We start from the raw sequence: 27781 nt of genomic DNA, 5'->3' as shown, positions 1-27781 counted from the left end.
ATGACACATTATTACTTAAATTAATAAAATCTTTATTTGATAACCCTAGATGAGCCAAGTTTGACCTTCAAAATAAACAATACATAGTATGTAGTGTTGGACATGTTACTTTAAAAAAGTAATTAGTTATACTAGTTATTTCTCACAAATAGTAACTAAGTTACATCATTATAAAAGTAACTAGTAACTAGCAGGGAAAGTAACTATTGTGTTACTTTTTAAAAAATGTTCAAATATGTCAAAAAACTTGAATGCCCTCAATATTAAATATGTTAAATGAATGAAATTTACTCACCAGACTAATATTACATATCTGATATACTATATATTGCAGTCAACATTTGAAGTGGATGAAAAAAAAAAAATCTAAGTTGTCCTTAGACAAGAATGGGTATTGTTTTGGTCTTAGGACAACTTTGATGAAAGGTTTGGTCCACTTTAAATATTGACTACTATACATATATAACGCTTAATGGCAAAGTTTTTATCTGAAAGTAAACTTAGCATCAGTCAGTCAAGCATTATAATATGACATTATGATCATTTAGATAACAAAACTACTATGAATTCTACTACTAATAACAATATAAAACCCACTAAGATTTAATGAGCTGCTGGGTTCATGAATATTAAATCACGTTGTCTGCGTTCGCTCAAACTGATTTGCTGAAATCAAAACAGGGACGATAATCGTCATCCAATGAGATTGCCGCTTGCGCATTAGTTCCGCAACGAGGAACAAGGGAAACAGTAATTAATTTGATTACTTGTTACTGAAAAAAATAACGCTGATAGTAACAGTTTTTATTTATATGATAGTATGATGTGGCAGCATTCATATTAAAGGGATAGTTCCCCCTAAAATGAAAGTTTTGTCATTAATTATTTACCCTCATGTTGTTAAGACCTTGTAAGACCTTCATTCATCTTCGTTACACAAATTAAGGTATTTTTGATGAAATCCGAGAGCCTGTAACTATCCATAGACAGCAACGCAACTACCACGTTCAAGGCCTAGAAAGGTAGTAAGGACATCATTAAAATAGTTCATGTGACATCAGTGGTTCAACCTTAATTTTAATGAAGCTAACAAAGATGAACAAAGGTCTTCCAGGTTTGGAATGGCATGAGGTGAGTAATTAATGACAGAATTTTCATTTTTGGGTGAACTTTCTCTTTAACACATCAGTTATAATGCACCAGCACTTCACATTATTGCACAGTTAGGTAAACAAACTATGTAACTTTGTAGAAGTATTAGTTATGACTATTATTAATATTAATAATATAATTTATGTTGTGACCTATTAACTATAGTGCTGTTAACATTGTGTTCATGCTAAAACACTCAACCTTGCAAATAAACCTGTAATGCATGACATCTTGTGGCTATTTGCCGTCTTATAAAAATGCTTTAAAATTTTATTGAAGGAACCACATTCAAAAATGCGATGCACATGATTGTGATTCTATACCTTGTTAGGGTTAGGTTAGGGTTAGGTACCTTGTTCTTTTATTAAAGAAACAAAATAGCCTTAATTAATGTTAATTATCTTATTTACATAATGGCATGTCATTTCTGTCTCTAACGTTATGTGGTCACGCGTCCACAATTTCTTGGGATTGCGGAGTCCATTCATTAAAACGGATTTACTCTATAGCATGGGATGCCACAGAATTTGTCAATTTTTGGATTAATTAATCAAAAGTAGGTCTCTCACTTAATTCGAATCGCAATATGGACTAGTGTCTGTGACTATTAAAACGCAACAAGACAGTTTAAATATGAATCCTGCATGTTCCGCTTGGCTCTGTATGAACAAATTGCGGAGACACGGCTTTGTTCACTACACAAATACTGAAGCACACGTGACACTCGTGGTTATTTTCGGCCTCTGCGTCTCATTATATGATGACGTAAACACATGAACTTAATCTCCAGAACTGCTGTGAGAGTCACTTCATGTAAATTTTACCGTTTCATTTGAGAAAATTTGCATCATATCATAGTGTATACACATAAAAACTAACCAGCAACCTGTCAAAATAAAAGTATGGTTTAACATGTAACAGAAATGTATTAGTCTTGTATTACTTTTGTACAGTATAATGTAGGTGTTTAAATATTCCTATTTGTGGCAAATTTAAATAAAACTGATTAAAAAAATTGTAAAAAATTAAATGTAGAAATTATAATAATAACAGAAATAATAGAAAAACTCTATTTGTTTGGCAAAAAATAAAAGTGTTTAATTGTTATTTCATTAAAAATAAATAAATGTTTAATGCCTTGTATTTGATTATAAGAAAAATTAAAACACACAAGAATTTCTGAAAAAAAAAAAAAAAAAAAAAAAAAAAAAAAGATTGTAGGGCCCTATTGTTGAAAATGTTGAAATTTAGATTTTTCGGCTTATTTTTTCACTGAAATAAATGTTTTTGTTATTACACAGAGTAATGTACCGAAAAAAGTACTGTACCCTTGGTATCCCTACCCCCCACCCCCTAAAACTGGAATCCTAGGGTAAACACTGCGCACCTAAACCAAACACAATGCAATATGATTGTAGCGCCAAGCAATTTGTCTGTAAATACCAGACACGACAAGCCACGGCAAAATCAAACACTAATCCCAGTCAATAAGCAAACCCTGTCTCACACTTGCCACAAAATGAGTATACACTTTTGTTAAACTTTATAAAACTTTTGTCATGGAATGCACTTGTTTGTTCTTATAGATATCACAGTTTGAACGTTCTTGCTTCCTTTATTTTCAAGATCCGAGGTAAATTATACATTGTCGCTTTCAATATGGCTATTACAGTCATGCACAATGATAATCGAACTACAATTACACTTCTTTAGGATTATACAAAACACATAATCAGCACCTGAGATGATCACTGTGATTAGACACAGTTTGTATGTTCTTGTTTCCAGCCACAATGTCATAGAAATTAAAACCATTTCTAAAAGAGAATCCCCTGTTATTTGTTGCATAACTGTTGTGGCTGGTAACTATGATTAATATGGAAAACCTTTAATTGTGTGTTTCGGACGCTGGAGTTGGGCTGTTGAACTTGGGAGAATTATTGTTTATTTTAAACACTAATAACAGTAGTAGTATCTTATTACATTTTGCAGTAGTATTTGTGACAGAGAAGATCATAGGAATAGCCTCTCATGGCTTTATTCGAAACTAGTCAAACATAAGTGCTGATGAAGATATTGCATATGCAAAATCCTGTGTACTCAAGCTGACAGCATATACTGAGTTAAAATGTTTGACAGCAAGGTTTCAAACAGTCAACTCTGAGTTGATCAGATTTACTCAAACATCCTTATCAAATGCTAACGATCAGAACAGATAGCACAAACAAACCAAATCATACGATCTTCAAACACATCAGCAAGACAAAGGTCAGAACGAAAGCAGAGAGAATGTAAGCTAGAATACCTTGCTGAAGAATGTTCTGGAATTGGTTTTGTTTGAGCCAGGCCTGGACCTGTTCCTGCAGAGTGGGATCATCTCTCACAGCTGGATTTCCACCGTCCACTTCATCCTTGAAGAGCAAAACAACACAGCTTGAAACAAGTTCTGCTTCTCTTTCCTTTTTTGAGGAGTGCTAAAATTTTTATCTGCTGTGATCACAGTGAAGGCTCCAAAGGAACAGATGAAGATGAAGGAAAGCAACAGTTGCATAGCAGACAGCTTTAGATGGGGGAGGGATGTCAGAGAGAGACTGAACGCTCACATACACAGAGTATTACACATGGTATTACTCATCCATGTACACAATGGACACACCTCCTCACTGTACGCACACTCAAGACTGGAAATTACGTAACAGTAGAGTGCGAAGGATATTTAAGCCGAACTGCAGCTGAACTCCCAAAACCTCTGCCTGTTACACACACACTGTGAATAAACACAGAGGCTACATATCATTTCCAAAAACTGTTACATCACACATCTCTGTTTCTGTCACTTCCATCCAGTACGCTACAGAGATCACGAGTGCTGTCACACAGTACACCTGTAAACACACTCCCACACATACACACTCTCTACTCACCTCGCATTTACATTTTAGGTTTACATTCAGGTTTATTTTTTGCTCTGGAGAAAGTCAGTTTTTTATCCGTAATATTAGCTGCTGAATGTATGTGAATGTAAAAGGAAAACACATACATATATTATAGATTGATTCATATTATTCCATGACCTGTCTGAATACTTGATTCTGATTGGCTGGCAGGTATGCAGTAAAACCGTGTAATGCACAGGTAGTTCCAAGTCAGTTTAGTCACCGTTCTATATTAATGCGCTGCTTTAATTGTGCACACAAACCAACAATCACTCGCACGCAAATGAACACACACAGAGAAAGAGAGGTCAGAGATCGCGGACTGCACCGTGCACACGCATAAACTTCTTGTCAATGCTTCTCAGCGATTTTCATTAATAAAATAGCCTAGATACTAGATCGCTACGTTATATTCCTCAGCAACGAGGTGGTAAAATCACAGTTTTTATTTATTAATTAGTTGTTTGTAGAGAGAGACACGCAGATGCAGCATGCAGGTAACACACACACAAATGTCATCTCTCCCTCTCTCTCTCTCGATCGATAATTAATTGAAATAAATGCGTTAAATTATTAAAATAAACGTGATCTTACTGCACTATTTCACCTCTGTGTCTGATTTGAAGTGGGCAGAATGCTAGAGCCAACTGATAAAATTAACTATCATTTTTACCCATTTAGTCAAATATTGTGCTGCAAAGCAATACTAGTTTTAACTTGTCTTAAACCATGGAATAGGTAGGATATTCAACGGCTTGCCGTGCATTAAAGGATTTTAAATGCGCTCTGCTTCACATCAGGTAGTTCTTTGCCTACACGTCGTGCATTTGAAGTAGTAGTTCAGTTCCAGAACAAAAGTTTACAGGTAATGTACTCCTTCCCTTGTCATCCAAGATGTTAATGTCTTTCTTTCTTCAATTGTAAAGAAATTATGTTTTTTGAGGAAAACATTTCAGAAATGTTCTTCATATAATGTTCTTCATAGTGGACTTCTATGGTGCCCGTGAGTTTAAAATTCAATACAGTTAGGGTATGTCAAAAAACTTCTATCTCATTTTCTCTTTCCAACTTACTAAATCGCTGCAGAAGTACCAACCCAGTGTTTACAAAGTGAACATGCAAAGAAAGTCAAACGCCCTTTATAAAAAAGGTAAATCAGTGATGTAGGACGATTTTGAAGTTGAAGGAAAAAATAAGATGGGAGTGTTTCGACATACCCTTAATATCTTGAACCAGAAAAAAAGTTCACGCAGGGCTAGACAAGACAACATTTGTGACCCTGGAACACAAAACCAGTCTTAAGTCACTGCCAAAAATCATTAGGATATTAAGTAAAGATCATGTTCCATGAAGATATTTTGTAAATTTCCTACTGTAAATATATTAAAATGTAATTTTTGATTAGTAATATGCATAGCTAAGAACTTCATTTGGAGAAATTTAAAAGCAATTTGCTCAGTATTTTGATTTTTTTGCACCCTCAGATTCCAGATTTTCAAATAACTGTCAAATAATCTCGGCCAAATATTGTCCTATCCTAACAAACCATACATCAATGGAAAACTTATTTATTCAGCTTTCAGATGATGTATAAATCTCAATTTTAAAAAAATGGACCCTTATGACTGGTTTTGTGGTCCAGGGTCACATCTGAGATTCTGGGATCGTTTAGAGTCCTTTGAAGCTACATTTAAACTACATTTTACTCATTTATAAATCACTCAATGGCCTAGGACCTAAATACATTGCAGATATGCTCACTGAATATAAACCTAACAGACCACTCAGATCATTAGGATCGAGTCAGTTAGAAATACCAAGGGTTCACACAAAACAAGGGGAATCCGCTTTTAGCTATTATGCTGCCCGCAGTTGGAACCAGCTTCCAGAAGAGATCAAATGTGCTAAAACATTAGCTACATTTAAATCTAGACTCAAAACTCATCTGTTTAGCTGTGCATTTACTGAATGAGCACTGTGCTTCGTCCGAACTGATTGCATTATGTATAATCATTTTCTGTTTTTAAATGTCTTAAACTTATTTTAAATCAATTTTTAAATCATTTTTAAATCATTATATCAATCAGTTTTTACATTTTACATTTTTGTTTTATTGTTATGATCATTGTTTTTATGATTGTTCTACTTCCTTTTTTGTGATTGTTTTTATTATTGTTTTTATGATTATTTTACTTCCTTTTATGTAAAGCACTTTGAATTACCTCTGTGTATGAAATGTGCTATATAAATAAACTTGCCTTGCCTACATTTTGAAAGTTGAAACTCAGGGGCACCAATGAAGTCCATTTTATGGAGAGGAATCCTAAAATGTTTTCCTCAAAAAACAATTTCTTCACGACTGAAAGACATCTTGAATGACAAAGGGGTAAGTACATTATTTGTAATTTTTTGTTCTGGAAGTGAATTACTCCTTTAAAATCCTTTAATGTATGGCAAACTGTTGATTATCCCTAACTTAATAAGTAATAACATTACTACATATAAAATATATTGTATAATTATTATTTATTGCATTTATTATCATTTATTGTTTAAATATTTTATTATAATTATAAAATATTATATGAATTAAAACTTAATTAAAAGCACTTTCAATTGGGAAAAGACAATAATGGAGAAGTGGAGGAGTTGGCAAAGACTTTCAAGAACCTCTTTATTGTGGAAAAAGCAGTCAAATCCAATCACAGTTATCAGTGCTAGCTCTCTCCCTCTTTCTCGCCGTCCATCAGTCTTCATCTGGCTAGTTTAATGCCTCAGTTCTATTTCTCCACTGTGACTCATATACAACTGACCCCTGAGTCTGCATCATCATCTTCCCCCTACCTCTCTCTCATACACACACACACACACACACACACACACACACACACACACACACACACACACACACACACACACACACACACACACACACACAGTGTACATACAGAGGCTCAGGTGCAGGGAGTAGAAATCTTTCACAGCAATACTGTGAACTGTTGTGACTTCTGACAGAAAAGGCCAAACTAAAGAAACAAATGATGATATCAGTGATTGTGCTGATGTTTATCCAGCATGACACACTTATCAATGTGTGACAGAAACTTCTCTTGATTTCAGAGATGAACACCACACCATATCTGTATCTGCCTTTATCATATATCAGCATTTTTTTTTTAGCTCTCAGATAATATCAGGGAGTGTTTTATGCTTGTAGTAGTGCTGTCAAATTTAGCACATTAATGCAGGCGATTAATTTTTACAGTTTACCGCAGTTAACGCAGAGGCGGTGCTAGAGGTGGCCACCCTGCTCACAACTGCTGCTTCTGTCACTTTTTTTGAAAAGAACTGTGTTTATTTAGATGCAGAACATCTTTACAACCACATTAAACAGGAGATTTTTCAGATGCACACTCCAACTTCACTTTAGGGCTGGGCGCTAGTCAAATGAGCGCTGCAAAGGTACATGTGATGAGGAGCTTCAGTAGAACATCAGTGAACTGCGGTCAGATGAGATGTTAGTAAAAATGAATTTTCCTGTCCTGTCAGTTGTACTACTGTGCTTTCAGCACCTATGCTTCAATTGCACGGACAAACATGTCAGCAATGCACTGTAGCTTGTATCATTTCATATTGAAGCATGAAGCAGCAGCAGCTCTTAAAGTAATAGCAGACAAAAAACCTATGTGATGTCTGTTAATCAAAGAACAAAATAAACAATGGGAAATCAATAACTTTTGTCACTTTAAGAATTCATCTATATTTAATTTAGTGTTTAGTGTTTGATAACTTTATCCCATTTCTGTACATTTCCTACTTGCTGAAGGGCACTGGTAAACAGTGGGTTAATGTGAAGATTGTTTTAAGTTCACTTAAATTAGAAGATATTTTTTAAAGTCTAATCATTTTAAAATTGATAGCTCTCAATTATACTGTAATGTTGAATGGCTGTGGTCAGTAGTTAAATGGTTAATGGTTAACATCAGTAATATTGGTATCAATGATACGCCCCTTCAGTCATAAAAAATATTTAACAAATATTAAAAAATATACTCTCTTTATGTTGTTTCTACATTAATTTGAAAATCGAATGTGAAATTATTGCAATATAAAAGCATATTTAAAAACATTCATGTTAGGTGGGATAAAACACGATTAATTTTAGAAAAAATGTGCGATTCATTACTCACTAGTTTGTAGATACTGTTTCTATGCCATGTGGCAATAAACAGTTAAAACAGCAGAAAGTGCATGTCTATGAAGCCTGTTTAATTCACTCATTTACATAAAACTCTTAAAGACACAGTGGCAAATAATGACCCAGTGAAAATGTAAAACACTGTTAAGAAAAACTTGTCTAAGTTGTCTGAAAACCCTCAAAACTATGGGGTGGGAGTGATAATGATAAATATAGGTATGAAACGATCCTTTTAACAGCTATAAATCATGTTTTCTGTACACCAGGGTTATATATTTCTCTAAACAACAATATATGAACAGTTCAGAGGCAAAAGCCTCTAAATCCATCTGACGTATTTCTTTAAAATGAGCATATCTTTCTGGCTACTTTGTATAGGTTTCTATGTAAGTACTTGTACTTCTGATTGGGCTGAGGCTGGAATTTAGCGAGTTTAAAGTAAAAGTATTTGATGGACGTATATGTGTCAGGAGCATTCACTCAGTATCATTACCTCTTTTTTGACAGAGATGGCTTTTAGCTGGTTTTGCATCTGAACTCTTCATATGCAAAATTAAATAAATATTGTTAAAATAAATCCAATTAAAATTTTGATCATCATCTCTATTATGTAATCACACAAGTTTATCATTTTGCATGTGTTCTTGAGCTCATCATTTAGTTTCTTTGTTCTTTTTTTTCAAAGCTGACTGTTTACTTGTTGCCAGTAATTGCTTGAGAACTGTTTAGATTTCATTTTATCATATTTAATCCCACATAAAGTCTTAAATGGTGTAAGAAAAGTCTTAATTATTTCAAGAGGTTTTAAATTCCTGGACAGAAAAAAGGAATCGTGATATGGCCTGATGTGATTATTAAACTTCAAAAGGCTCTGACTTAAATGTGGGCGCTGCACATTTCAGAGTAAAAACACTACGCTGTTGTGCATTCTACAGGCTTGTGGTTTCAGAACAGTTTGCAATTAATGAACAACCTACATTTTCCCCAAGCCATTGATTATGATCTACTATGTTTATATCATGCCCGCAAACTCCTTATCTATTAGATAAGTTCACCATTCTAATATGCACAGCTGCTTTATTTATATTCCTGCTGTTCCATAATCACCACCTACTAGGCACGAGCACCATAACTGAGGCCGATGCGATACGCATCTTGATGCATAGCCAACGATATGAAAAATTAAAGATACATACGAGATGAGATATGATTCACCCCATGCCGTACGGTCCGATTTCAATGCAATACAATGCAATGGAAAAATATGATGCTGTACATTTCAGTACTGCATAAAGAAGACGCTGATGAGATAATGAGCTTGTGAAACAGTTTACAGAGGAGAAATCAATCTATATATAAATTTTTGGTCATTTTCTATATATAGAAAAGTATAGTGCATCTACTAATAATTATACACTACACAAAAGTCTTATCTTAGTAATTTTGTCTTGTTTCTAGTCAAAATATCTCAAAATTCCTAAATTAAGATGCATTTACTAAATAAGCAAAATGACGTAAGCTAAAAGTAAAATGATCTGCCGGTGGGGAAAGAAAAATAATCTTGTTTTAAGATCATTTTACTAGTTTTAAGCAGAATTCACTTAATTTAGTTTTTTCTTTCCTCAGGAAAGACTAAACACTTATGCCATTTTGCTTATAACTGCAACATGATTAAAGATTTTTTTAGATATTTTGGCTACAAACAAGACAATAATACTAAGTAAGATAAGCCTTTTTTCAGTGTATATAAATGAATCAGTTTTACTGATGCAGATATGTTAGGAACAATGCAACGTGATACAAATGCCAACTTGTATCTGATGCACACTTTTTTTAAATTGATGCCTCATATCACAGCTAATATGAGAGTGAATATAAATTTTCAATCATACATTTAAGATGAAAAGAAATAATGTATCATTTTCTTAAAAATGGTTTAAAGGCTGAAATGAGGTTTATCATTTTTAAACTTTTTTTAAACATTGTATTAATAACAAATGATGTTAATTAAATTCATGCAGGTCTTAAAAAGGGCTTAAAACCTCAAATTTGATTTTAAAGCCCCAATGAAAGTTTTTTGGCTTCTATATGTTAGCCTTAAGGTTATCTATAAACTAGCGTGCTCCAAAACAGTGACAAAATTTGCATTTAGAAGATATAAGGATTCAAAACTTACAGTCTCTAACTTCCGCCAATATGGAGCGTCCTGCCCCCTGAACTATAAACAGATGCTGAAACTGCAGCTAAAATCAGTCACTTGTTCACAGAATTAGTATTTTCTGTACACTGAATGGCACGTAGTGCACTATATAGACGATAGGGAACGATTCAGACAGTCTAAATATGATGTCCAACAGGACACAAGTCGTCTGGTTTCGAGCGAAACGTCGCAGCGATTTGACAGCACGGAGCGGATCATATGCGCAAGTCAGTGCAGACCATAAAATGTATCAGACCCATCTGAATTTAACACAGAATGGTATAATTTATAGGGATACAGATGAGAGTAGTATAGTGTACACCGTCGAATGCGGCTTTACTGAGCTCAACAGCTCTAGGCCTGGCTTAAGCTGTGATATAAACAAAACACTATTGGCTATTTACAAAAAGTTGGGGGGGGGGGGGCTGCTTGATATCTCCCGCCCTGTCTTCCTTTTTCAATTGAAATTATGTCAACATATAGAATAGCACTGCTCAAACCACTTCAGTGGACATTCAACAACCTTGTAGATGCCTTGTGTAGTTAAGCTAGTATTACTTTTCTTTTGCCATCACTGAAATTAGTGTTAGAACTGTGAAATATTAATATCATAACAACATTATTACCAGCAAATATAACTATATTGCGATACACACTGTTATCCTGATGTAAGATTTTGGTCATCCCACACCTAAACATTATTAACAAGAGCTCACCGCAGTAAGGCAACAGGATCTGCTGCTGCCCAGCTGTGTGGGTGCGATCCACGTGTGTGTGTGTGTAAAGAGTTCTAATAATATCAGTGTGTGTGTGTGAAAGAGAGAGCGAGCGGCCATCTCTGATTACTATCTGCCCTTGCATAGCAAACATAAGGCAGTGTGTGTGTGTAAGAGAGCAGACTGCAAGAGAGAGGGAATGAGAGAGGAGAGCAGGACGGAGCGAGAGAGAGAGTGTGTGTGTGTGTGTGTGTGTGTGTATTACTCATCCGTGCTTCAGTTCTCAGGACGAAGGGAAGACATGATTTATTCATTTACCCGCAGGCAGGTTTTGATCTCTCTCTCTCTCTCTCCCTCTCTCTCTCTCTCTGGCTCAGACTGTCTTTCTTGTCTCGCTCACACAAACATACACAGTCTCTCTCTCTGTCTCTCTCTCCCCTGCTGTTTCTGTGCCTCTCTCACCTCGCGCTCTATTTCTCTCTTTGACAAACACGCACACGCATACGCAGCTCTGCTTCACTGGCCTTTAGGAGGAGGGGTAGAGAATGGAGGAGGAATGAGAGAGGAGATAATAAGACAGGGGGATGAGGGAGGTGTGATTGGAGAGAGCGTTATGTGGGCAGGATGAAGGGCAAATTGAGCTAACGATGATGGTAAGGTTAATTAGTGTTAATTAGCGTGTTACAGCGTGGCTTTCTTTGATTGGTGGGCTGGTTTTCCTGCTTTTAAAGTTCTCCAAACAATCTGAAATGCACGCACTACATCAATCAAGACAAACACACACACATCGTCAAACTTATTCTAAAAACAGAAGCATCTTTGCATTTTCCTCATACATATGGAACACACAGACACACACACAATGCACGATAACACCCTTATTAACTCCCAAAACTACACACACGTAAACAAACAAGCTCTAAACTTGACAGAGCACGTACACACACACACCTCAGCTGACCTAAACGCATGAGAAATGAGATGAAGGCACGAGTACAGAGAAACATAGTGACTTAAACACACTCTAGAGGACGTGTGACGCACCGCAGGACCGAATGAACACGACGCTGAGAAAATGAGATCTATTATGAATGCATTTAATTTATTCTGTTTATCTAATTTAGCAGCATTTTTGGATATTTTAACTACAGATTGTCTCTGTGAGGGCTGTGTTAACATTCATATCTGTCTTTATTCACAAGAGCATTAAATTATCTCCATGCATGGTATTAATATTGAACCCTAATCTTGAATGTTCCAGGTGAAGTATAAGTTGTAGTTCACACAGTAGAGTACGATGATAACAATACCAAGGTCAAGATTCTAATTCCTAGGGAATGCATGAATAAACTCATATTGCATGCAATGAGACACTTTGGATGTAAGCACCTATCGGCTGCATACATAATGAAATGGAAAGTGAAGCTTATTTAACAACATGCATGACATTCCACTGACCGCCAAAGGCAATCATTCAGACTCATACCTCAGTGTGTAAAAACACAAATGTGTTGACAGTTATGCGCTTACAATATTGCGTACAAGAGTTAAGCTCATCTTGAGCTTAAAGGAGAAGTTCACTTCAAGAATAAAAACTTACTATCATGTGATCCACAATGTTCATGTCTTTCTGTCTTCGATTGCAAAGAAATGAAGGTTTTTGAGGAAAACATTCCAGGATTTTTCTCCATACAGTGGCTTTCAATGGTGGCCAATGGGTTGAAGATCTAAACTGCAGTTTCATTGCAGCTTCAAAGGGCTCTACACGATCCCAGCAGAAGAATAGGGGTCTTATCTAGCGAAACGATTGGTCATTTTCTAAAAAAATAAAAATGTATATACTTTTTAACCACAAATGCTTATCTTGCATTTGCTCTGCGATGTGTGTCGAAAAGTCAATGCTTGGATAGTTCTTCATATTGTACTTCGGTTCAATAAGGTAAGGTAATCTCAATTTCTCCTCCAACTACAAAATCGTCCAACATTGTTGATTTACCTATTTTTGTAAAGGGCGTTTGACTTTCTTTGCATGTTTGCTTTGTAAACACTGAGTTGGTACTTTTGCCTACTTCACGCATGATGTTTCAACATGATTACGTAATGCGTGACGTTGGGCAGGTGCAAGACAAGCATTTTGTGGTTAACATGTATTTCATTTTTAATCATTTTTGGGAAATAACTGATTGTTTCACTAGACAAGAAGTGAAAGCAGAAGTCCATTTTCAGAACAACAATTTATAGATAATGTACTCACCCCCTTGGGAGTTTTTCGACATACCCTAACTGTCATGAACCAGAAAAAAAACAGGGGTCGAGAAGAGCAAGACAAGATGAGCGTTTGACATTAAAAAGTATATAAATTGTATTATGTTTATGTTAATAACTGATCATTTCACTAGATAAGACCCTTCTTCCTCGGCTGGGATCGTTTACAACCGCATTTGGGATTGTTTGAAGCTGCATTTAAACTTCATTTTGGAAGTTCAAAATCGGGGCACCATATCAGTCCATTATATTGAGAAAAATCCTGAAATGTTTTCCTCAAAAAACATAATTTCTTTACAACTGAAGAAAGAAAGACATGAACATCTTGGATGACAAGGGGGTGAGTACATTATCTGTAAATTGTTGTTCTGGAAGTACTTTTTTTTTCTTTAAGGTCACTGCACATTGAGGCCGAAATTTTCGCACGTTAAAAAAATAAATAAAAAATTAAAAAATGACCTCATGTTGTGTCAATCATGTTTATACACTGCCTAAACTTTTTTCCCTTATAAAAAAAAATTCGGATTGAGTTCGATTTTTAGTGTTTTTCGCATCTGTAGCAAGCATTTTGACATTTTAGAGCCACTGTACAAGCAAACATCAAAATCCAAAATGGCATTTGACAAGTTTATCCACTTTAGCTCGCAGCATAAGGTCCTTGCATACTGAGTTCACAGAAATTGGTGGTTTTCTTTTTAATACGTGGCTCCAGTATCGCTAGCAAAGCATCAAACTGAGCCACTGACATCCTGAAGTAAACTTTGATGTTAATAAGGAGGTGGAACTCTCAATATCTCAGGATTGGATGGACCCATATTTCCTCTTTCTTTTTCGCAACAGATTAATTAACCCACATCGGTCTCAGTGTGCAAGGTTTCTGTGTGTGACCAATACGAAAAATGCATATGAAAATATCGGACTCAGTGTGCAAGGACCTTTATACCTCAGCTGGGATCATGTAGAGGCCTTTGAAGCTGCATTGAAATGGCATTTTTGACCTTCAACCTGCTGATCCCCAATGAAGTCCACTATATGGAGAAAAATTCTGGAATGTTTTCCTCAAAAACCTTTATTTCTTTTCGACTGAAGAAAGAAAGACATGAACATCTTGGATGACACTGAGTATATTATCAGGAAATTTATATTCTGGAAATGAACTTATCCTTTAAACCTGTAATCTTCCTTTAGTTTGTATGGTTCATGTTATCCTAAAGCAGTGTTTCTAAACCTTTTCATTAGCCAAAAGCAAGTTTTGTAGGCCGGATATAATTATAGTGTACATGACTTCAAAGTAACCAGGTTTAATGTTAGGCTATTATAGCAAACATTATTATTATAAACACAAGAAAAAATATTTAAACTGACAGTACAGTACTTCAACTCCTGTTCAAAAGTTTAAGTCAGTAATATACATATATTTTTAATTAAATTAAATCTTGCACCAAAAGACATTACATTTATAAAAAGCAAACATTTTTACATTGTTACAAAACAAATTTTAGTTTTAAATAAATGTTCTATTTTTCAAAGAATCCTGAAAAAAATGTATCATGATTTTCACAAAAATATTAAGCTACTTTCAAAATAATAAGAAGAAATGTTTTAGTCACCAAATCAGCATGTTATAATGATTTCTAAAGAATCAAGTGATAATGAAATCTGGTGTAATGATGCCATCACAGGAATATATTACTTTTTAAAATAAAAGTCCCTACAGTAAAATGGTTATTTTAATACTTACTAATTATAATGACTGTTTTTACTGTATTTTTGATCAAATAAATGCAGCCTTCCCTAGTAAAAAAAAACCTACCAGATTTAAAATACATTTATTTCATATATAGCATAGTTCAAATATATTAACATATTTACTGCCATATTGCTCAAGACTTACTGATATACAAATTATAATTAAGCTTTATTTGGAGTATCACTTGTGCACAATGCACATTGCTTAATATTAAGCATAAGTTTTTCTATTGATGAGGATTGTATGATCTTTGAATAATATCAGTCTTTAAATGTGAGATATTTAAAGTGTACCAAAAGTATACTTGCAATAGTTCCACTTTAGCACAATCATATATATTTCAGTAAATCTTTAGTTGAACTTCAGCACTACTTCCTCACAATTAAGCACAAAATTACTTGTTCCAATTTAGCAGACTTAAAATGTACCAGTTTAGTATACTAAAAGTATAATCGCAGGGTATTTTTTATTAAGTACATAAATGTGACCCTGGACCACAAAACCAGTCTTAAGTCACTGGGGTTTATTTGTAGCAATAGCCAAAAATACATTGTATGGGTCAAAATTATCGATTTTTCTTTTATGTCAAAAATCATTAGGATATTAAGTAAAGATCATGTTCCATGAAGATATTTTGTAAAAATCCTACTGTAAATATATAAAAACGTAATTTTTGATTAGTAATATGCAATGTTTCAGATTTTCAAATAGTTGTATCTCGACCAAATATAGTTCTATCAAAGCAAACCATACATCAATGGCAAGCTTATTTATTCAGCTTTCAGATGATGTATAAATCTGATCAGATTTTGTGGTCCAGGGTCACAAATGTGTAAATGTATTTGTAGTATACTCAGCATTTCAGATACATTTTAGTATATTTACTTTTCACTAGTTGAGCATTGAAGACTAAAAATGTTATTTTTACAAAGTGGAAAGCACGTCACAGGCTGCAGTTGTCCGTTAGGCTGAAAACCACTAAAGAAAAAGGCCCAACCAAGAAAAATTATATTATATTAACCACTTACATCATGGCCTACTTTCCATCCTCTGTTTTACTTGGAAATGCCACAATACAGAATTTAAAGCACACTCAGAAATCGACATGCTGTGTTTATGTAGTATATACGATGATAGCATTTAAACAGATTAGTTCTCACAAACTTTACAAGCTACAAATTGGCTTATGACATATATAGTTAAACATACACAACAAAATCCAAATTAAGCACTGATACAAACCCAACTTTACAATTTAGATTTAGTTTTGAGGTTTAACTCCAGTTCAATCAAAGTTCCGTCTGATCTTTTTCTCCACTGTCGTTTCTGTTCTACAGGATGTGAGAGGTAAGATGGGACATGCTGTTGCGAGAAAGAGAGACAGACAGGATGGGCTGATAGAGTCATATGAAGAGTGAGATGACCTCAGTCTAGCGCACAGCCAAAGCATCACCACGGCAACATGTGCAAGAGAGACATCGGGCTGATCCAACTATTGCATCAGGAAGAGAGAGATGGGGGGGTGATGGAGAGAGAGAGAGAGAGAGAGAGCAGAAAGAAGGAGGGAGAAAAACAGACATACAGACAGATTATTGAAAAGGATGAGCTAGTATGTTTGTAGCAGCTTGTGTTTACGTATGTACAGAGAAAGATTGTAGCAGGAAGAGAACAAACAAGCTCGTGCTCCTTCCTACGGCGAGAACGGCCTCGCACACACACACACACACATATCCACAGAGAGATACAGAGCGTTAGAAATAGATGATGCCGAAAAGTGCTTCATTGAATTCAAATTCGAGAGTAGAGAGAGGGAGACGTGCGTGTTTGAGAGAGGAGAGACAGAAAGCCTTGACTGAGAGAGACAGAGAGAGAGAGAGGTGTAGAGGGAGGGTGACGAAGTAGATGAGATAATGACAAACAGAGGAGAGTGAGTGAGTGAGGGAGAAAGGATAGAGTCGCAGACTGACACACACTGAAAGAGTGCTCATAAAAATCAATGCAGGAGTCTGAAGACCTGTCCTTCAGTCAGAGAAGAACTACAAGTGCTCGATCAGAGACAGAGAGAGAGAGGCGCTCGACTTCTTAAATAAGAAAACCTGTGGTATATCACTGACAAATGAACAGAAATATCTACAAAGCAGATCACAAATTTCACTAAACGGAATTTAAAGCTGAAGACAGCGATTTTACTTCCTCCTAAGCTATACTGACACAGCAGTTCAGCCAGTGGTGTGAGTTTGAAACTAGTTTGAAAATCACTTTCTCAATCGTAGTTGTTGACACAAGTGGAACAGAAATTATAAACTTGAATAAGAGGATTAGGCTGTTGTCCATATTACCATATGAACACAGTGTACACAACATCATAACTGATGGGATTTAGCTTTAATCTCTGTAAGTTATATATCATTTTATTAAAAATAATATTTACCAACAACATGATAATTCAACATCCGTCTCGTTAAATCCCACTGAACAAAAACAGTTGGTGCACTGCACACATACAGAAAGTAGAGCTTAGATCGGGCCCAAAAAAATTGCGCAACTTTGTAGACCTACACGTGTTGCTCAGGCCGACTTTGCTAAAATATTCGTATAATATTTATAATTATGGCATAGCTCTCCACCCAATTAGGCTAATTAAGTAATGATTTAAAAAAATAAAAATAAAAATAAAAACACACACAAATGCTTGATCATGGCCCCGCCCAGCCCGGCCCGAAAATAGTGGCAGGAAATATCGGCCGTGGGCCGGGTCGGGTCAAGTCTGGGCTCGGCCTCGGGCAGAGAATCTAAACTCTAACAGAAAGTGGCACTATTCAATAATTAGTTATGATTGTTAAGTGATATGACATTTACACTAACACTGCACTTTAAGGGGAGACACCTGTCAAGTTTGAGATTTTAGGCTTTTTGGTTTTTCATACTAGTGGAAAGGAAACATCCAAAAGACACTGTCAAGTGTTTTTTTTATAGCACTTTATCTATTTGTCAATGGATTTCAATTACAATACATATTTTTAAAGGCCCTTTTCATAAAATAAGTTTTTTCTCTCACATGGAGCCATGAATCTCCACTTCAGCAGCACTTACACACAACAAAATTTACGTTTTTATTCCTGTCTAAGCTTTTCACAAAGGGTAATTTGCTTGATCATATACAACATTTTAATCCCCCCAAAATTGTAAAAATATATTGTTTTCTGTCCGTTCTAAGCATTTTCTGAATTATGGAGTGACAAGAATGTGACTGTGGACCACAAAACCAGTCATAAAGGTCATTTTTTTGAAACTGAGATTTATGCATTATCTGAAAGCTGAATAAAGGGAATCTGAGGTCTGGAATCTGAGGGTGCAAAAAAAATTACGTTTTGACACATTCACAATAGGAAAATTACAAAATATCTTCATGGAACTTGATCTTTACTTAATATCCCAATGATATACCCAAACTACTTAAGACTGGTTTTGTGGTCCAGGATCACAAATGAGATATCAAAATTCCCTCTGTAAAAACGTTTGACTCTAATATGTCAAAAAAAAAAAAAAAAAAAAAATTAAACAAGAATTTTGAAACTGACTTCAACCAGTGTTTAGACTTTGTACTAGAAATTTATGCAACTTAGTACATATTTCATTACTTAATGCCTCATTTGCATATTTAAACGTAACATTTTAGGAAACTTGTAATACAAAAAATATTTGCAATAATCAGTGCAAGCTGGGTAAGTAGATGATAACCATTATTTATTTATTTTTTTGGGGGGTGGAGGTGGGGGGGGGGGTTCGATATACAATTGACCCTTTGCAGGGAGCTTGACTGACAGCCGATCTGACCAATCATAATGCTGAATCTGCTATTTTGTCTGACAAACTAATCAGACAGGAGCAGTGTTGCCAAGTCCATGGTTCTCCAGCAGAATTGGGCTACTTTAACACTTTTGCCACGTGTTGTTTTTTATGAATAACATAATATTTAGCCCTTGGAATGCAAATTTTACTGACAATGACAAATCTTTCCACAGTTGCAATAAGACACCTTCTGATGTTTATCCATGTTTATTTTGTGCTTTAGTAAATATGAAAAGTTGAAAATGGTAATAAAAATGGTATTGTTTGAATTTCTTTATTAAAAAAAAAAAAAAAAAAAAAAATTTAAAAGCCAAGAGTTTGTTTCATACCTAAGTAACCTGCTCTGTCTTGTCTGTCGACACGTTGTCAGTTTCCTTTTTGCTCTGCGATGCATTTTTCACAGTATATAGTATATAGAATATAGTATAGGATATAGTAAAATACAATATAACAGTAAAAGATAATAGAATGTATATATATAGATAGATAGATAGATAGACAGACAGATACACACACACACACACACACACACACATCAATATACTGATGCTGATAAAACAAAAAACTGTCAATACAACTATGGTATATAATCCTACTGAACATTATACATTACATTATAAAAGGCTGTTTCATATTGGTGATGCAGTTAATAGTTTATTTAGAAACATAAATTGTTTTAGTGTTAGTTTGTTTCCTCTGTTACTACCATCATTACAAATTTATTAGCAGATAATTTTTTTGATGGTTTAATAAAACTTCATTTAAGTGAAAGAGTGGATAAGAGTGAAGGAGTAAATTAAATGAAAAATAACTCTGCGAATGTGTGTGTGAAGCAGAAATGGAAAGCAGCTTTTCTTTACACACACAGAGTAAAGTCTGTGTTTGCATGTGTGTGTGTGTGTGTGTGTGTGTGTGTGTGTGTGTGTGTGGGGATTGAGGGTGGCTGACTCACAGCCGAGTGTCTTTCTCACCACAGCCTCAAAAGGGAAAGTGTTCCATAGAGCCTAATGGAAACCACTCTGCCTGCTTTTCCCTTCAGTAAACCTCTCCCCCTTCTCTCACTTACTTCAGTCTATCTCTGTCATACACAAGAACACACACTCACTCGTGCAGGCAAACACACTGTTTGGAGCTTCCTAAAAACAGCTGCACTGTTCCCATTTCAGCTTAACAGGTCAACAGTGCTTAACCCTTCCCTCTACACATACACATGCGCACACACACCCTCTCATTACTCGTCCACTTGCATACTTTCTCACACACACACCCTCCACTGGCCCCTTAACATGTGCTAAGTAAAAACACAGCTTTGAGTTGTCAAGGAAACAGCAATAAATACACAGAGTCCTCTGTCCATGCTCCATTTTCACTGATAGATCTCTCTCACACTTTCTTTCCACCTTTATCTCTTTCTGTCTCTGTCCTTCTCTCCCTCTTTTTCTCTCTTAGGCTGCTCAGTAATTCACTCACGTCTCAGAGCTCAACATTCAGAGCTGTGGGTAATAGAGCAGTGGAGAGAAACACAGTATAGTAAGTAGAGCAAAGTGTAAAGTTGAACATAAAAGGAACAGAAGAGAAAAGTAGAGTGTAGTACAATAGAGTAGAACAAAGTAGAATACAATAGCACTGAACAGTACAAAAGAGAATAGAGTAAAAGTGGAAAAGAGCAGACTGAAGTACAGTAGTTTAGAATTGGACAGAGTAGAGTGTGGCACAGTAGACTATAATAAAATAGAGCAGCATAAAATAGAGTTTAGCAGAGTGGAGTACATTAAAATAGAATAGAACAGAACATTAGAATAAAGAGGGCAAGAAAAAAACAGTAAAATATAACTAAGTACAGTGTAGTACAGTAGGATTAAATAGAAGCAAACAGAATAAAACGAATAGAGCGTAGAGTAGAGAAGAATAGACAGAATGGAGAAGAACAGAACAGGAAATAAGTAGAAGAGAAAAGAACAGAATAAATGAGCACAGATGAATGGAGTACAATTACACTGGTTCAAGAAAAAAAAATAACAGAGTATAGTAGTGTATAGTTATACAGAGTACAGCACTATAGAATAGAATAGAATAGAATAGAATAGAATATATGCTGTTGCACCAAATTAGAATGGACTTGAACAGAATTAAATAAAGTTCAGTAGAATAGAATAGAACAGACTATAAAGTAGGCAAGACCAAAGTACAAAATTAAATTTAACTAAGCACTGTGGAATAGAGCAGTAGAGTGTAGTAAAGTGCAGTTGCACAGAATTAGAATGGGCTTGAATGGAATTAAATAAAGTTCAGTAGAATAGAATAGAATAGAATAGAATAGAATAGAACAATGTACAAAATAACATTTAGCCAAGTACAGTGGAGTAGAGCAGAATTAAATAGAACAGTACAGAACAGAATAGAATAAAGTAGAAAACAGCATAAATGAGCACAGCTCAGTAGAGTACAGCTATGCACAAAAAAAGAATGTAGTAAAGTATAGATACACAGAATGGGCATGAATGGAATTGAATAAAGTTCAGTAGAATAGAATAGAATAGAATAGAATTCAATAGAGTAGAATAGAACAGAATAAAGAATATTTTATAGAATAAAGTAGGCAAGAACAGTGTACAAAATGAAATTTACCTAAAACCAGTGAAGCAGAGCAGAATTAAATAGAATAAAGTAGAAAACAGCATAAATGAGTGGAGTACAAGGAGGTATGCACAAAAAAGAACATAGTAAAGTACAGTTGCACAGAATTAGAAGGGGCTTGAATGGAATTAAAGTTTGGGAGAATAGAACAGAACAGAATAGAATAGAATAGAATAGAATAGAATAGAATAGAATAGAATAGAGAATAAAGGAGGCAAAAACAATGTACAAAATGAAATTTCAGTTGCACAGAATTAGAATGGGCTTAAATAGAAATAAATAAAGTTCAGTAGAACAGAATAGAATAGAACAGAACAGAATAGAATAGAATAAAGCAAGCAAGAACAATGTACAAAATAAAATTTATCTAAGTACAGTGGAGTAGAGCAGAATTAAATAAAACACAGAATAGAATAAAATAGAAAACAGCATAAATGAATGGAGTATAAGCAGGCACACACAAAAAAGAATGTAGTAAAGTACAGTTGCACAGAATTAGATTGGGCTTGAATGGAATAAGGTTAAGTAGAATAGACTAGACTAGACTAGACTAATAGAATAGAATAGAATAGAATAGAATAGAATCAAATAGAATGTAGGATCAGAGTAGAGGCAGGCTTGTGGGTTTAGAGTCTGTTCCTCACAGAATATACAGAACTGCAGCATTCAGAACACATCAGTGTCATGTGCCAGTGCTTTATCCAGACACTCTCTCTCTCTCTCTCTCTCTCTCTCTCTCTCTCTCTCTCTCTCTAATGCTTCTCCTCCCTCTGCCTTGTGTTTCTTTCTCACAGCCTCACAGTTCCCCCTCTACACAGACACACACACACACACACACAGATGAAAGAGAGGGGGTCTTTCTTTTATCATCCATCCACAGGCATCAGAGACCGGGAGTGATGAAATGATGCAGTGGTGTGTGTGTGTGTATGTGTTTCTCCACAGCTCACAGTGAATGTAAACAGTTTTTCGCAGAGGGCTACAGTCCTGTGTGTCATAGTGTCTTCTCCTGCACTAAATTATATGATTGCGCCATGTTATTACGATAAACAAACACAGCCTGCAGGAGTATGTAAAGAGTGAGGAGCATGTGTCTGCAGCTAATTACACACCCTTTACAAAAACACACACCGCTGAATTCACATTGAGAATAAGCTCGAAAACACACTCTAACATACATTACACAATACTAAACAGATTTAACCCCTTCAGCACATAACCAACATAATTGTGTGGGAGAAATATTTGATCATGGAGTTTTTTTTTTTTACATGCCATGCAGTAAATTTACTTTGAAATGCAAAAGACTTTTTAGCACTAAAAAAAAAACATGACTTTTGTCATGTGATTCTCATTTCCCAACCACAAGCAGCTGTACATTCATGGCCTCATTATTTCCATTAAATGTACTATACATAATGTACACGTACATTACATAAGTTTGGGGTCAGTAAAAAAATAATAAAAATAGGATGCACATCAGCATGGACACATCAAATTAATTCAAACTGACAGTAAAAAGTTTCTCATTGTTACAAAAACTTTTCCATTAAATTATGTTCTTTTACATTTTTTAATCAAATGCAGCCTTGGTGAGCATATTCAAAAATATTTAAAAACCTAAACTTATATCCCTGAGTTTACATCGTAATGATATTTTCCAACAGTGTTTACCCTGGAAAGATACATTTAAATTGACTTTCAGCCATGTAGCGAATATAAATCTCATTATTCAACAAGTTTTATCACTTTTTTTTTTTCATTGCCATGGGATGAGTCGGTAATTTGCAATTAAACAGACTGTCTGGGACATATGTTCCTGAAGGCGCTCTCACAAACGCTAACCGGCACTACAAACACAGACTAATTAAACTAGTAATGACTGGGAAATGTCATCATACATCACACTTTTATGAGGAGGTCTGAGAAAGCAACGACACAAATCACATCTTCGGCAAAAAATGTAACACCTAGAGCAAGAAAGAGAGACTGAGCATGGAGGTTTATTAAATATGGTGGTGTTGAGGGTAAATAAAATTCACTCTATTATTTTATGAGCATAAACTGTGAAGGGGGATAAGAAAAGGCTAAATGAATTATTTCATGCTGTCAATGCAATCATATATTTTAGTATACCTTCGCTCTTATTCATTATATTTAATGTTTTTATATTGATATTTTATGTCATAAAAGACTCAGCTTCTTTCTAAACCCTCTACATTTAAACAAAACTTTTTATATGCAGCGGGCTGTAATTTTATCACACTGTGATATAATCAATGTCAATCATACATAGTTACAGAAATGCAACAACAAAACACCCACACACATGTATAATAATAACTTGCGCACACACCTCGAATGGCTGGAGCTCCTCCTTCTCTGTGTAGAACTCCAGTTGTCTGTCAGAGATAAACTCCACCACTGTCCAGCCTCCTACGCATGACTGACCAATCAGAGGCCGGAATCTCTGTTAAACAAATATCACAACCAATCAGCTTTGTAAGTTCAACAGAAGACAATCATAGTCCAGAAGTCATCATAAACCAGCCAGTCTTGAACTCATGTGACTGTTCATTTAAAACATTATTGTTAAAAAAAATGAATAAAGTACTCTTTACAACCCTCATAAATGACTTATTTTTACAAAAATAGAATTATCTGATATTTCAAGAGAGTTTTTGAGCTTGACGCACAGTTTTGTGTGCTCTGCAGGCCTAAGGTTCTCCATTTAACAGAATTTCCCATTTTATCTTTTTTATGCTTGTTCATGCATGGTCATTTGACCACTGGAAACTTTTTTTGAGCATATTAGAATAATCACATAACCCTGAAGACTGGAGTATCTGAAAATTCAGCTGAATAAATTACATTTTAATATACACTGCCGCTCAAAAGTTTGGGATCAGTAAGATTTTGAATGGTTTTTAAAGACGGTTCTTATGCTCATCAAGGCTGCATTTATTTGATCAAAAATTCAGAAAAAAAAACAGTAATATTGTAAAATGTTATTACAATATAAAATAATGGTTTTTATTTTAATATACTTTAAAATATTATTTATTCCTGTGATGCAAAGCTACATTTTCCTCCAGTTACTCCAGTCTTAAGTGTCACATGATCCTTCAGAAATCATTCTAATATGCTGATTTATTATTAGTTTATTATTATTACTATTAATATTATCAGTGTTGGAAACAGTTGTGCTGCAAATATTTTTTTGGAACCTGTGATTCTTTTTCAAAATTCTTTGAATAACAAGTTAAAAAGGAACAGCATTTATTCAAAATATTAAATCTTTTTAATATTTTTTATATTAAATCTATGCTATCACTTTTTATTAATGTAACACATCTTTGGTGATAAAAGTATTCATTTCTTAAAAAAAAAAAAAGAATACAAATGTACCGACCCCAAACTTCTGAACAGTGTATTGTTAGAAAACCTTTCTATTTTAAATAAATGCTGTTCTTTTTAACCTTTTATTGATAAAGAATCATGAAAAAAGAATCGCAGGTTCTAAAAAAATATTAAGCAGCACAACATGTTCTCAACATTGACAATAAATCAGCATATTAGAATGATTTCTGAAGGATCATGTGACACTTAAGACTGGAGTAACAGCTGATGAAAATTCACCTTTGCATCACAAGAATAAATTATATTTTAAAGTATATTAAAATAAAAACCATTATTTTTTATTGTAATAACATTTCGCAGTATTATTGTTTTTTTCCTGTATTTTTGATCAATGTAGTCTTGATGAGCATAAGAGACTTCTTTAAAAACATGACAAGACTTACTGATCCCAAACTTTTGAACGGCAGTGTATATTATAATAAAAATAAGTCATTTTAATCTGTAATAATCTTTCACAATACTATTTTACTGTTTTTTAATAAATAAATGCACCCTTTGTGAGCATAAGAGATTTCTTTCAAAAACATTTTAAAATCTTACCAACGGTTAACATTTAGACAATATTTTAATGGTATTGTTTCTTCTTTCAGTGTAGCTTTTTTTCTTCATTATGATATAAGCTGAATCACTGCGTGTTCAACCAACTTGAAATGCATTTTAAAACAGGAATTAACAACCAAAACAGCAATTAAGAAAGTTAAGTCATCGACATATGCACTATGTAGTAGTTAGCAGATGAATTACACACAGTACATACAGTAAGTATGACAAACCCTGCACATTGTTAGACTGACCAATGTGCGTGTGTGAGCAAATATCTTGTGACAATACAGTTAATCTTTCATTGATCAAGTCATATTCTCTATGCACGGTTTCTATTTATATAAATACTAGGCCAGCACACTCAAAGTTTCCATGTCTGGCTGCCTGTTTTGTGTGTGTGTGTGTGTGTGTGTGTGTGTATGTGTGAACTCATGTAAGTCGATGTGTATTATGCAACACAACAATTTTCATGTGTCTGAGGTATCCTGACGTGAAACCCAATCTACATGCGGCCACAGTGTTATGGGATGTGCATACGCGTGTGTGGGTCAGGTTTGGCCTACATTGTGTGGACCAAATGTCCAGCCAACACGCAGAATGACTTCATAAATATAATAAATTATGTCCTAAATAAAAATGCAAAAAGGCTGAGGTTAGGTTTATGTCCAAAATGAATAAAAACTATCATTACCTCGAATTAAAAACAACGGAAATCAATGGAAAGTCCCCAACGAGAGAGAAAAACAAATATGTGTGTGCTTTTGCAGTGGCCTGCTGCATGTGATGACTTGTAAGGAGCCAAACATCAGTCATCCAAAACCTCAATTCACAAGTACTGTGTGCCAGTCTGACTATGTATGTGTGTGTGTGACTCATAAACCATGAGCTGGAGGGTAAGGGGACAAACAGAACGCGTGTGAGCTATTTTTAGACACTCTACTGTGTGCAGCGCACTCACATACACTGTCGCACACACCGCACACAGTTACACACGTTTACCGCACTGTGGTTTGAGACTCTGTTCTGTCAGTGAGGCAGACAGAGAGAAAGGACAAACAGTCAGGACAAACATTCTTTTGCAGAAACAGCATATCGACTTCACCACGACATTAATCTGGGCAGAGTAAACACATTTAATGCATGCACACACTAACAGATGAATAGAGTAATTTAAAATACTATACATAAAAGAATCCTAAGTGAAGTGATCAACCAGGTTGATATTCGGCCAGATTGTGTGTGACGTCATTGGCCAGTTTTAACAAATGTAGTAGTAAAACAGTGAGAGTAAAAACATTTAGAATGTTATAAAAGATTTCTGAAGGCTCATGTGACACTGAAGACTGGAGTAAAGGCTGAAAATTCAGTTTTACCTTTACAGGAATAAATACAATTTTAAACTATGTTAAAACAGAAAAAGTTCTATCCATATTTTTGATCAAATAAACCACAAATTTTTAAATGGAGGTGTATTTTAAGTAAATATTGTGTCAAATGCATTTCAGTTATTTTAACTGTGTGTCATTTCCCAGCATTAATTGAAATATTTATAATATATTAGCATATATTGCCAGCATATTGTCCTTCATCCGTCCTCCACTGCAGATATATCAGCAATGGCTATTAAAAATCCATATCAAGCCATCACTAATGAAAATCATTAATGTATTGTGTAAGGTGTCCATGCAAGAGTAAACCACTGTCTGGAGCGTGATAGCACAAAGGCTGCGGCTGGCCAAAAAACGAAGTCCAATCTTAGTCTAATCATAAACTTAAATGAGATCCACTCCACCTTCAGTCCACGCATGTCTGTTTAATAACTCACATACCATTTCCAATCACGCTGAGAACTTTGCATTGACTTCTACTGTCCCTCAACCCTAAACGTAGCACTCACCAGTGTGTGTAAAGACTGCAATGTGTGTAGAACTTTTGATGACCCGAGAAGTCACACTTACAACACAGAGTTGTAAAAATGCCAGTAAGTTTTTTTTATGGAGCTTTATTTACACATTTTGAATACTTTGCACTTTAAAATAAATGTCTGTTCAGTTATCCCTACGTAGCAAGTTTAAAGGGGTCATCGGATGCCCATTTTTCCATAAGTTGATA

General features: G+C 34.9%; 1 protein-coding gene across 1 annotated transcript in view; it reads right to left on the bottom strand.

Moving 5' to 3' along the window:
- The window catches only part of jmjd1ca (jumonji domain containing 1Ca), an 84626-nt gene that overhangs the window by 23963 nt on the left and 32882 nt on the right, over positions 1–27781 (bottom strand). Inside the window, 2 exon segments of the mRNA XM_051132795.1 lie at positions 3458–3563; positions 24063–24176. Coding sequence (XP_050988752.1) covers positions 3458–3563; positions 24063–24176 — 220 coding nt within the window.

The sequence above is a fragment of the Labeo rohita genome, chromosome 17, assembly GCF_022985175.1.
Source record: "Labeo rohita strain BAU-BD-2019 chromosome 17, IGBB_LRoh.1.0, whole genome shotgun sequence".
In the NCBI taxonomy this organism is placed as follows: domain Eukaryota; kingdom Metazoa; phylum Chordata; class Actinopteri; order Cypriniformes; family Cyprinidae; genus Labeo; species Labeo rohita.
This window is presented reverse-complemented; position numbering and strand designations above follow the sequence as displayed.